The sequence below is a fragment of the Rhinolophus ferrumequinum genome, chromosome 14 (assembly GCF_004115265.2).
Source record: "Rhinolophus ferrumequinum isolate MPI-CBG mRhiFer1 chromosome 14, mRhiFer1_v1.p, whole genome shotgun sequence".
In the NCBI taxonomy this organism is placed as follows: domain Eukaryota; kingdom Metazoa; phylum Chordata; class Mammalia; order Chiroptera; family Rhinolophidae; genus Rhinolophus; species Rhinolophus ferrumequinum.
The window spans coordinates 70,107,866-70,121,187 of NC_046297.1; the positions used below are offsets into that span (position 1 = coordinate 70,107,866).

Below are 13,322 nucleotides of genomic sequence, written 5' to 3' on the forward strand. Positions count from 1 at the left end.
GCTCGATTGGGCAGCAGCCTTCAGGGCTTAGCAGCAGCTTTGTGCTCTGCTCGCTGCTCTTAGCTCTTTCTTTTCCTCTCAGCAGTGAATTCTGGTTTCAGCATCTGGCAAGCAGGGAAAAGTGATAAAAGGCGGTGCTTCCAGCAAGTTGCATAAGACGCAGAATGAGTCATAACACCTTATGGCCAAACCAATTAAATGGGACGGAAACCTCGCTGTAGAAACTTTGATGTGTTTTCACTTGGTGGTTCTTCCAGAGGCTCCACAGGCCTGAGCTCAGCGGGAGGTAAAACTAGGGCAGGGGAGGAAGTAACCGGACGGAAACCATTAACAGACAGACGAGCCTGATGCGGGTCACACACGTCTCACCGCCTGTGATCCTCCGGCAACGCCGGCAAGTGGCTACAATGATTCTCGTTCTATTTAAAATAAAACTGAGGCTCAGAGACCCGTTTGGACCCATCCCAGGTCAGAGAGCCTGTGGGGACTGGAGCCAGCATCCAAAGCCAGTTTTTTTGTGTCATTGTGGTTGTAGGCTTGGTATAGAATATGTTAATGTATGTTTAATTTGATTTTATCAATAAGTAATGTATGTCCGTGACCCCCCAAACGGAGAAGATAATAATATAACAGACTATGGGGTACAAATCTGCCTCTATCTCCATGCCCCCTTCTGCTCAGAATCACCCTCTTACGGACGTAAGTACTTCTTTCTGTGGTTTTGGAGTCTCCCAAGGTTTCTTTATGTAAATACTGACTGGAAAAATACACATAGACCCACGTTTACGCAAAATCGGGCAGGCTATCTGCCCGAGATCTATAACTTAACAGTATGTACCGAAGACCTCCCATGTGACAGCCTGGAGAATGTCGTCATTCGTCCTCACAGCTGCTCAGGGTCTATTGGGGACACCCTGTCATTACCTAGTCTCCCACAGGTGGGCACTCGGAGAACCCAGGTTTCTAAGTTCCAGATGCTTCCTCCCACCTTCCCCTCGATACTGAGGTATTTGTGAACAAAAGGGCTGCTACGAACTGAACACCCATTGTCATCAGGGAGCCCCGATTCACCAACCTCAGGAAACACAACTCTGAGGTCACAGATAAAAGTCTATGGAAATCTCTGTCCACACACAACCAACAGTTCCTGGGCCACAGACACTTCCTCATGCGGGCTCAGCCCGCCTCACTGTGTGTCCTGGACAGATCTCACACACACACACACGCACACACACACGTGCACACACGCACACGGGAGCTAGCAGGTGCAGCTCAGGGTTTCCGAGGCTTTTCAGATATCAGGTTTCTACTCCAGCTAGTGCTTACCTGCCTCAGTTTCCCCTCCCACATCAATAGGATTGACACTGCAGAGGGAGGGCAGGAGCCTAGGCTCAGGTTTGGATTCTGTCACCAGCCCACCATGTGACTCTGGGCCCCTCACTTCACCTCCCTGAGACTCAGTTTCCCCAGCTATAAAATGGGGACAGCAGTGTTTACCTGGCAAGGTCGTCAGGGGAAGTGAGTGAAATGACGCATCAAAAATACTTGTCATTGTGCCCAATTCAGAGGAGCTCCCGGTCACACAGCAGTTGTTACTGAGAAAGTACTAACTTGGCCTAAAAAATGGCAAGAACTGAGGGTCCCTTACCGGCTCTCCAGGGGGACCCGGTTTTCCATCTCTGCCCTCTTTGCCTTCTGCTCCCTGCAAGAGAAACTCAAATCGGTCATCTGGCCAAAGATGCCAAGAGGGAGGGGTGGGTCATGCAGTGTCAGCACGGCTTTGGGCCTGGTGCACAGCTCCATTCACACGCAGCAGCTACGGAAGTGTTTCCACTGGCAAAACGGGTTTGAGTTCCTGGTTTTCCCGAAACCGAGATTCTGGCCTGGACATGTGACCTGCAATGTCTGACACACAGTGGAAAAGCAACCAATACCAACAGTTTCTTTATTATCGCTATTGAACTACAGAAAGCCCTCCTGGACATTTTCATGAAGTCACAGTGGGTTGCCACGGCCTCCTGTGGGCCCTGCACTGACCACGGCGGGCAGGAGGGGAGACGCCGGTGCTGACAGATGACGAGGACGCTGAGGGACAAGAGGGCGGCGCCGAGCACAGGTCACGAGGGGCCAGGACAATGACAGAAGGATGATGTCGGGGTGACGGAAAGGCCACGAACACCTCACGTTTCTTTCCATGAAATCAAGCTATAATTACGGTCTAGTCAAATTTGGTGATTATGTTTCTTCTCCTCTTCTATAATACACAAAATTCCCCTAGTGAGCACGGCTTACTTTAAGAATGATAAAGTGTATTTTTGTTTGCTGATTTGTGTAGCAGCGATATTAGATTTTTTTTTGAAATAACACTTACTGGGATTCCAGGTAATCCAGAGGGGCCTTGGGGGCCGGGGGGTCCTTCTTTCCCCTAAAAGATCCAAGACATAAAAACACCATTTAGTCTCTGAGTGGCTTTTCTAGAAGTAAATGGAGGCACTGTTTCAGAACCTTTCGAATGTGTAAGGCAGTCAGGTGAGAGAAGGCGTGTCAATTTGCCGTGTAGTCCCACCGTGTAGGCACCACGCCGGCTACACTGAGGTTCAGTCACCCTCAGCTTACGGTACTGAAACCGAGAGAGGTCGTGGCAGCCGCAGCCAATGAACATAAGTATGTTTTTTGAGATCAATGGCTTGGGTTCCAATGCCAGCTCCACCAGCTGTGGTTTCAAAACCTTGACCTACGACTTCCCCCTCCGTAACTACGTGCTGCTTTTTGAACAACTGGATAACAGCAGCCATCTCCTATCTGACATGCTCCTGGTGCGAGCCATCGGCTCAGGATGGGTTAGCGGCAAGCCTTTCTACACCCCTGAGCCTGTTCAGACAGAAACCACGCTGAAAAGGAGCAGACAGATAGGGCTGAACCCTGGGTCTGGTTGAGTTGGTTGTAAACTGAATTCTGGAATCACAGATCGGCAGCTCATTTCATCCACACCTTCTACTTGAGAAGTGAGCTAACTGGGCTTCTAAGAGAAAGAGACTCCTCCCATGGCCGACGGGCAGTGAACAGACCCCCGGGATGTGTGGGCCACAGGAGGTGGGCGAACACACGAGACTCTGGGAAGGCCAAAGACAGACTGAAGGCAGGTCCTGTCCAGTGAGGGACCTACCGGCGGTCCCTGGATTCCTGGCGGTCCAGCAGCTCCCGCGACCCCATCTGCTCCCTGAGGATGAGAAAGCAGAAAGCTGGTTTGCTGTGTACCTGAGCAGAGATCACTGGCTCTTCCTGTTTGTACATCCATCAATGCACAGGGCTGATATCCTGGCCACTTCCCAGGGGCCGGAACCATGAAAACTTCAAAGGTGTGTTTGCTTTCCCTACCACGTTGGACTAGTTGCTGGGAACACAAAGATGGTGGGAGAACAGCAGCCACATTTCAGGGAGGGCCCAAGTATTCACCAGCCAGTCATTCTTAAGGCAATGGTAGATGGCCTCCCTTCAGAGGGAACATTTCGAGACAGAAGGCAAGAAATGAACAACTGGATTTATCTTCCAGGGAGGTAAGGAAGAATTCATTGCTTGTGTCAACTCAGGGATGGAGCGATGCATAGACGGATCCATGCAAGAGCAGTTCTCCGCAGGCAGGTGAGTGGTGCAGTGGGAGCCCACACACAAGTCTGCCTCAGGGCCCCCGCACGTGCTGTTCCTCCTGCCTGCACTCCAATCCCATGCGTCGGAATGCAGGTCCTTCCCTCCTCTGCGTCTTGCCTCAAGTACCTGCTTCTCAGTGAGACACTGTCCTGCCCAGCAGATCCGACACTGCAGGTCTCTGCCCTCTCACACCCCTTTCCTGTTTTTATTTCTCCCCGTAGCCTTTGACATCCCAGTGTTTATTGACTTGTTTACTGGGAACTAAAACAGTGTCTTGGAGATAGTGGATCGGAACTATTTCTTGAATAAATGAGGGGTTACAAGCTGGATTGGCTGGGGGATAAAGAGAGAACTTCTTTAGACTCATTAATACATCGCTTCTTACTGGCTTTGGCCGGGTGGTATCACATCTCTAAGTTTCAGCTTCCTCCTAAGGGAAAAGGTAGAGGTGCCATTGCTCACAGCAAAGCGAGGTGAGGAGTGAATGAGGCAAGGTTTGTGGGGTGCCTGCCACAGGACAGAGGCTGTGGTTCGGCGTGCCCACCTCTTCGAGCCAGAGTGCCTGGCTCCACGTCCTGATTCTCCAGTGACAACTATGTGCTCTTGGGCAACTTCTCTCATTCCTCTGCATCTCAGTTCTTTGTAAAATGGAGAAAAAGACGCCACCTATGTCACAGGAATCACTGAGACAGTTGAGCAAGTTAATGCATATAAATAAAGAGTCAACGAGCACCAGGCACCTACTAAGGGCCGTCATTACCCTAAGTACTGGTGACAGTGTGTGTCTACCGGCCAGCCGGACCAGGAACACTGCAGATAATAACTAAATAAGGGACAACATATCAGCAAGCTCTCGGTGTACGTTACTGATACTTTTGCAGCAGTCTTTATTCGCTTGTTTTTACATACATTTATTGGGTGCCTACATTGTACCGGGTGCTGGGAAAGTTTTAGGGGTACAGAAACGGCCATTCCATGGTCTTGGAGCTCAAGGAAATTTGATATAGCTGTAGGAGACGTGTCTAACTTGCTGTGGACTACAAATCCTGGGGACAAACGCAGTCTGATTTGCCCCACGTTTTCCATTACGTAAAGACCCAGTAAGTGTTCATGAAATAAAGGGATAATAACATTTAAACAAATAGACTTTTACACCTCCCTGCGCCTGGGATGCTAAAGGGGAAAATTACACATCTAGTCCAAACTTAACATAACAACAGAGTTTTTACTCCAGATCTGGATTCTCCTACATAAATTGGCTAATAGCTTCTGACATCTTAGACTCTGGAATTTAGCGAAGCTGAAATTCAATTCCCTACTGCAGGTTGAGAACAGGGTAAAGGTTTTATCTGGAGAAAGGATGCTGACTGAGCACCAAAAAATACACTCTGAAAGAAGCCTTGTCTGCGTGGTATCTACACATATCCTCGGTACCTTGGACAGGCCTGACGTATAATAAGCACTCAAAAAAGCAATGCATGGGGACCTGGAGGGTTAGTGTCCTGTCCTTGAGTTGCTTTTGCGGGACTGACTGCTGAACGTGAATGGGCAGCTGACTCAGTATCTATTCCCAAAGGCAATTAGCAGTAGAAGGCATTGCACAAAGTAGATGCTCAATAAACACTGCCGAGTGAATTGTAGGCATTAATCAGCTGGAGATGGACAAGCTGGCTTCTGATTACAATTGTTTCTCAATCTCAGATTCATCATCTAGCACGAGAATAATAAACCAGGCGTCATTTCCTAGAGTTGTCGGAGAGTTCTAAGTTGCAGCAATTCCCAAGGAGGAGGGAACAGGGTTTCGTTTGCACTGGAGATGTCTTAGAGGCTTTGGAACTACCAGGGTGGGGTGGGGATGAGGCATAAACCCGACATCCAGCGCCCGAGTCCTTCAGCTCTTAGGTTTCACGGGGAAGCGGAAGTCACCGTGATGTAAAAGTATTCGTGAGTGAACTGGTTTTAAATACAGTTAGGTCCGTCTTAAGCATCCCTCCTCACTTAATGCTAATGCCTTCCCACTCGACCCATACTACTGCCACCTTGACGGTTTCCTTTTTGCTGATTGTCAGATGCCACAAAATCCAATAACATTTGCAAATACAATGCAAACCAATTTCCTAAGTTAAACTATACATCTTAAAATCAATGCAGAATATCACAAAGTTAAAGGGTAGCGACTGATCACTGTCCTACCAGGCCATTCACAAGCACGCACAGGGCAGAGTTCGGACAGTTACGAACCGAGGCTGAGAAATTGAAAAGGACGTGAGCGGCACTTGTAGCGACAGGAAGTGAGCTGAGTATCAGATACTTAAGGTCGCCTCTCCAGGACACTGGGAAAGCTTTACTACTTACGCAGATAATTTACCTTTTATGAGTTTGCCATAAAACTCAGTCATGAAGTGAGAGATGCTATTTCAGGCTCTCGTGTGATTTTATTGAAAAAATACATTTTAAACAACTTGATTTATTCTAAGAATTAACAGGTGGTTAGAAGTTGCTACAAAGAAAACAAAGCAAGCTTAATATCACACATTGTTAACTCTGTGCTCCTAACCGATCCTCTTTTTCACTATTTCTTTTGACAGGTCGGTCTGTATTTGAAGTGGGTTCCCTGTCAGGGGTCCTCTGGCCATTGCCAGTGGCCCTCTTAGAGCAAGGTCTGGGAGAACACGTGGGAAATACCGTGGGACTGGCCCTGGGCTTGGTGGAGACAGTAAATCCCACTCCTTGTTACCACGGCTACCACTCGTAACAACCACAGCGGACTCTGAGTGGAAGAGCAACAAGACTCATTCCCCGGCAGCCTAGACCAAAGGGAAGTAAATTTGCAAAGATGGGCGACAGTCAGTGTCAGAGCCATAGCTACTGCCAGAGCCGGGAGCCCGGCGGGGACCACTGGGGTGACATTAATGGTAGTTGTTACAATTAAAACAATAACACGTGCCTTAGAATAACCACGAATGAACAGCTGAAAATAGTAATAATGAATGGCAATAATCTGTAGTCGCTATTATTGTTATTGATTGCAATAAATCCAGGAAAGTCTGGGCTGATACGGACACTCCATGATTCCCAGAGCTTCTCACCACGGAACAGCCGCCTATGGAAGAGGGCAGGCTGCTTCTACACTCCTGACCTAAGGTCCTGACCACGAAACTGTCCCCGGCTTCCCACCTCCCAAGCTGGACCTTTAATAATAATAGATGAAGCCTGTCCATCCCTGCCAATGTCCCAGTCCCCACCGCACTATTTCATTGTCCATCACTGCTACTCGGGTCCGTCTGACCACCCCCCAGCTGCTCCCGGGACCTGCATTTTCAGCTCACCCCTGGGCTTTTGGGTGTCAGCCCATTCCTTAAAATAAGGGGTGTGACTAGTGTGGTATCATCTCCAGTGAGGATGGGAGAGAGTTCACATGTCAAGGCCAGGAAAGGAGGGGGTTAGAGGTTATTACTTACCGGTGGTCCAGGGTTCCCTGGGGGCCCCATGAAACCTGGAATTCCGGGATGACCCTAGGAAAACACGAGAGGCGATTCCTTAAAATGACTCACAAAAACCTTGTCACTTTGTGCAACTAGGATCCAGAATCTACTTTCTAACTCCAGTGACAATTTTGCATGAAGACACTCAATTGTAGACTTCTTTTTTAATATATTGCCAGAGTTTCAATAGGTTGAGAAAGTATCTGATGATATTTACAAAAACTCCTATCCTGAACATGGTTTGCTTCAAAATCATGTGAAGGAAGAAAGTGGGGAAGTGGATGACGAAGTAGCTGAAAACGAGAGTGGCCATAATAGCTGAAAGATACTGCGGCTGGGCGAGAGGAACAAAGGGGGCTCTTCTCATTATACTCTCGTATTTTTGTGTATGTCTGGAGTGTCCTACTTGAAAACAAATAAATGCATACACACACAACATAAGCCCACAATGGACAGTGTTCACTGAATTATGGCATCTGCACTATGATACTTATTTTAAGAAAGAGATGCATGTCTTCAGGTGGAGAGGAGTCTGTGTACTACAGAATGAGCTAAACAAGTTATAGTGTAAAGTGCATTGAAATATTAGGTTGGTGCAAAAATAATTGTGGTTTAAAGGTTAAAAGTAATTGCAAACCCACAATTGGTTTTGCACCAACCATAAATATTTGATTTAGTACAACCATATTATAAAAGCAAAGCACCATGACATAAATGATTTGCCTGTCCTCCCCCCGCACTTCCCACCACCGGAAAACACAAGCTGTAGCCCTGACGACGGATACCACGGCCTCTGACCAACCATCCTGGTGAGGATAATCCAAACCCATTTTGGTTTTCCAAATACAGGCGGGATTTGAGCTGAGTAAGTCATTCAGACCTGAACGCTGCTCCCGTCTCACTGGTTTGTGTGCCCCACTCCCTCACTGAACTGGACGTCTTATGAAGTTCGGGGTTGGCCATTCCTCATTCTGTATGTCAGAGCCTGGTGCAGTGCCTGCCCCGGGCCTGGTTTACGATATGAGTACCGAGTGAGAAATGAATACAACAGTGAGCAATAAAGGGGCAGGCCAGGTGGGAGAGAGGAAAGGGGAAAAAATCCAGGGAAGAGACGGACGGTGAGAAGCAGTCATCAGGTGAAATGGCAGAGAGCCTGCTAGAGGCTGAGAGGAGACTGCAGAACCAGCTGGTCACCCTGGGTAGGGACGCAGGGCTCAGCTCCATAGGAAAAGCGGCATGCCACCACTGGCACCACCTTACAGCGCCTTCGGGGAAGGGGTCCAGCAGGGCTGGGTGGGCGCTGAGTGGAGACGGGGCAGCGGGGAAGCACGTGAACCTGCATTGAGAGTCCTGCAAATTGGTGCTTGAGAAATAATGGGAGGGTCGGGGAACGAAGGGGGCACTTGGCAATGAATGGTTACTATGTTAGTGGACAAGAAACACTAAAAGCAAAAGAGTCCAAAAAAAGAAAAAAGAAAAGTCAGGCTCCTCAGATGACTGGGGACGGGGAATGTGACAACGAACCAGGGGGATCGAGATGGGAACCATGGAAATGTGATTTTATGACTCCTACTGCACACATAGACGAGACCAGGAATGTCGTCGGAAATGGGAGAACATTACGCAGGAGAAACAGTGATGCCTCTTCAGGACGATGGTTCATTACAAAGTTTTTACCTGATCGCCTTTCTGTCCAGCCTCACCATCTGCTCCATGCTCTCCTTTACTTCCCTTGGGAGAAAGAAGCAAGCAAATTAGTGGGAATTTTGCTAGAGCAACGCTGCAAAAGAAGTAAGTTTGCATGCATTTGTTCTCCTATTCATTCATTCACTCATTCTTCACCAATCTCTTATCAAGTTTGTGCTACAGGCCAGGCATGGTGGCAGCAGACAGAAACAGGTCCTGGTTAAGGCACTGCTGATGGAATGGCCTAATTTGGTGGTGGGGTGCTGGTGGGGGTCAATGGAAAGTGGGGCTGGGGACACACTCGGAGTCTTGTATGTTAACCCTCGAACTGAGTTGAGTTGCAGGCACTGGAGAGCCTGAGAAGGATGCACGACTGCCCCAGTTATCAGAGGGCTCCTCTGGCCCAGTGTGGGGTGGACTTGGTTCAGGATGAAGAAAGGAGGATGTGAAGAGGAAATAGGATACTGCAGGTGTAACAGGGAAAGGTGCGGATGCAGCAGTGTGGGGGCGGGGGAGCTGAGATGGTGCTTCTCAGGCAGTGCTGCACAGAGGGCTCAGGGAGACGCTCTCTGTACATACGCCCCTCGCTCCCTCCCTTACTGGCGAGACCTTGAGAGGGTCACCAAAACTCTGAGATGTAGTTTTTTTTAATCTACAAAATAGAATAATGATTACCTACCCCATGAACTGCTGGGAGAATAAAATCAGATAATACATGGAAAACACTTAGCATAGCGCTGAGAACACAGTAAGAGAGCTCAATAAACATTTATGATTATTATTTTACATTATTTTGTATATAAATACTAGCTTTGTCATGTACTGTGTCATTGGCAAGGTGCCTCAACTCTGTTCCCTTACTTCTACAATGACAAGAACAGTAATAGTGTCTTTGTCATGGGGTTGTTGTGAGGATTCCATGACCTAAAATCTACAAAGTGCTTAGGCTAATGATGATTTCATTCTTAGCTCTCAATAAACATTCGTGATCATCTTTACCATCATCACCACCATCATCTTGTCATCATGTTATATGACGTCACCACGATCACTGACATAATCATCACCACCACCATTATAATCATGATTATCTTCATTATCACCACCACCACCATCACCATCATCACCATCACCACCATCATCACCATCACCACCACCACCATCACCACCATCACCACCATCACCACCATCACCACCATCACCACCACCATCACCACCATCATCATCACCATCACCACCATCATCACCATCACCACCACCACCATCACCACCATCACCACCATCACCACCACCATCATCACCATCACCACCATCATAACCATCACCACCACCACAATCACCACCACCATCATCATCATCATCATCATCATCATCACCATCATCACCACCATCACCATCATTGTCATTACTGTGGTCATGGAAACACTCATAACATGCAACCTACCAAAAATATTTTTTACAGACCTACCCTGAAAGTTACATTCACAGGTTCCAATCTCTCTTAAGTGTCATCTATTTTGGCTCTGCATTTATTGTGTTAACAAATATATTTCAGCAAAATGTTATTAAACAAAAACATTTCAGTTCCTCTAAAAGAACGCATTATGCAGTGAAGTAAGTCTTTGGCAGTAAGTCAATCTCGGCTCTGGTCCCAGGCCTGTCATCTCTCATCTTTGCATCCTTGAGCAGATCATGCTCTCTCTTTGCTTTCAGCTTGTTCATCCAGTAAATGAAGGGTGGGGAGGTCAATCTAGGAGGGTCCCTCCAGGCCCAGAACCTACAAATCTCTCATTGGAACATCAAGCCCAGCAGTCTTCTTAGCCAGATGGGTGCCCTAGATCAGCAGCTGATTGGTAATGACGACTAGCTAATGACACTCCTGGCGGCCTCCCTGAGGTATGCTGGGGGAAGAGGGTTGTCAGGTGAGGTAATACCTCTACGCTGCCAAATGCCATTGCGGAGAGCAAAAAAAAAAAATCAGGTTCAGAGGGGAAGAGCATGTGTTCCAACATTTAGTACGCAATAATTTCTACTGTTTTGAAATCTATAAACCAGCACACTGTCTGCAGGCCACATTATAATCTCAATGAAAACAAGTGACAGAGAATAGCACACTGTTTCTCTGACATTTAGGACAACTGTCTTAGAAGTAAATGGTTTCCTTTCAAATTCCAGTCCTCAGGCTGAGCTTGGAGTGGTTTCAATCCTCACCTCTTAACAATGAAAATGTCAGCAGCTCAAGGAATCTCCACAGCCATACTCTCCTTCTCCACTGCAGATGGGGACCAAAGCCAACACGGCCACCCCCAAGCCTGACTCACTTCCTTCCAGAAGAAAGGAATGACATTTACAGGGTCCTGACTGTGCCAGATACTCTGCCGGGGCTCTTCAAATAATATCCCATTTCAAGTATTTCTTTGTTTATATCCTGAGCAGATGCCAGAAAAAAAAAATAATATGTCTATGTTATCTATTTTAGCCAGCAGGACTACTCCGTGAGGTAGGAGGTATTGTTAGGGTGTACAGATTAAAAATCTGAAGGCACTTGGTATAATTGCTGTTAACTCACACAGATCAACGACTACGAGGGCCGCTCGCAGTCCCACGGCCCGTTTCCTACGTGCTGGCACCACAGCTGCGGTCCTGTAAACGCTTCCTGTTTACGCCTCCCATCCTCTTTGGGAGATGGGCTGTATGGTTTTTCTTTTACAGATGAGGGACCTGATGTGCAGAGAAGTCAAATAAACTGCCTCAGCAAAATTCACTCAGCTGGGAAGAGGAGAGCCAGGCTGGGGAAGCGCCTACCGCCCAAAGCCCAGGCTGTGCCCACCACTCTAGGTGGCCCCAGCCCAGTCTGACTTTCCTGCGAGACGCCAGCCTGTAGATCTTTCTTCTCCAACACAACACCAGGCCTGGAAGTCATGGCCTGGATCTGACCGACCTTTACACCTCCTGACTTGGCAGGGAACTGGTCAAGGGGATGCTTGGTGAGAGTCTTTCGGGATCGAGGCAGCTATGGGAGCAAAGGGACCTCTGCTCCTGGACAGAGCATGTACTTAATGGCTCGGGGGCACCTCTGGGCAGGATGGAATTCCAGGGCCTCTTCTGGCAGCTCTCCTAGCAGCAGAGGACGTATTATTTCTGCCTTCCAGAACCATCCAGAACGTCCCAGAAGTGGAGACTCCTGTTCATTCAGTGCCTGCAGTCCCTACGATTCCCATCACCTGGCTGGTGGACACATGGATGAAAGGGAAGCCAGATGCTTTTCCTGGGGGTAGAACAATCAGCATTTCCAATCCAGGAGAGGTTTTCACAGCAGACTCTGTGGAAACGCGTTTCCAGGGTCCTCGCTCTGATTACTGTCTTGCTCCTTCTTCTTCCTCTACCTGGATCAGGATCATTCCAGCAGCCTCTGTCTCCAGCCCTTCTCTGTCAGTCAGTGTTTTCTGCAGGGTTTTCTGAAAGCTCTGGAAGGGGCTCTGTCATTGACCGTGGCGTTCAGACCCAGCCACCAGAGACAGCAGCGGCAAATCTGCAAGATAAATCCTGGGGAAGGTGATTTCCCAGATGCTGAATTATAATTGCAAACAAACAAGTGAACCAAACCCTCTTGGCGATAACACGTGACCAGTGAACACACAGGGCCTCTGGTTGTAAAAGAACACGAACAATGATCCTAAGTGCTTTGCCACCAGTAGCTCTTCCAGTTTACAAATTCATCTTCATGTCCGCACGTCTGGCAGAGATCTTGTGTGATAAGTGAAGTTCAACACAGAGGAAATGAAACAGTCCTCCCATCTGTTTTCTGGAGAGCGGCGTGGGATGAATGAGGAGCACAGAGACTGGCCTGGGCTGGAAATCCAGGAGCAAGACAAGCCTGTGCGTCCTCAGATGAGACACTGAATTCCTCGGCAGCTCATCTGCCCAGCAATAGGTAAAGGGATGCTATTACAGGGCCACGTGGGGATGTGACACAGGCTGTAGACAGAAGCCCGGCTCCCCACTGGGAGCTGTCCTTGGGCTGGTGCTGGTTGGCATGTGACTACTGTGTTTCTCCGAAAATAAGACCTAGCCGGACCATCCGCTCTAAAGCATCTTCTGGAGCAAAAATTAATATAAGGCCCGGTATTATATTATATTACATTACATTTTATATTACATTATATTATAATATATTTTTAAAGACCCAGTCTTATAGTAAAATAAGACCGGGTCTTATATTAATTTTTGCTCCAAAAGACACATTAGAGCTGATGGTCCGGCTAGGTCTTATTTTCAGGAAAACACGGTACATAGTGGGGATCCTGGAGTTGGACTAACAGGGATTCACCTCCACTGTGTCGCCTACTAGTGCAATACTGGCACTGAATCTTGCTAAGTCTTAGTTTTCTCATCTGTAAAGTGGGACAGTATCTCTACCTCCTAGGATGCTGCCGACCATTGCAGGAGACAATATTATAAAGCAGGTAACCTGGCCCTTGGCCCAGAGAACACTGGGTATGT

General features: G+C 48.0%; 1 protein-coding gene across 1 annotated transcript in view; it reads right to left on the reverse strand.

Annotated features, from left to right (window-relative positions):
• COL22A1 (collagen type XXII alpha 1 chain) overlaps positions 1-13,322 on the reverse strand; it is a 207,544-nt gene that overhangs the window by 25,666 nt on the left and 168,556 nt on the right. The window contains exons 47-51 of the mRNA XM_033126944.1: positions 8,811-8,864; positions 7,110-7,163; positions 3,167-3,220; positions 2,372-2,425; positions 1,649-1,702 (exon numbers count right to left, since the gene is read on the reverse strand). Of these exons, the coding sequence (XP_032982835.1) occupies positions 1,649-1,702; positions 2,372-2,425; positions 3,167-3,220; positions 7,110-7,163; positions 8,811-8,864 (270 nt within the window). The remainder of the gene's footprint in view (positions 1-1,648; positions 1,703-2,371; positions 2,426-3,166; positions 3,221-7,109; positions 7,164-8,810; positions 8,865-13,322) is intronic.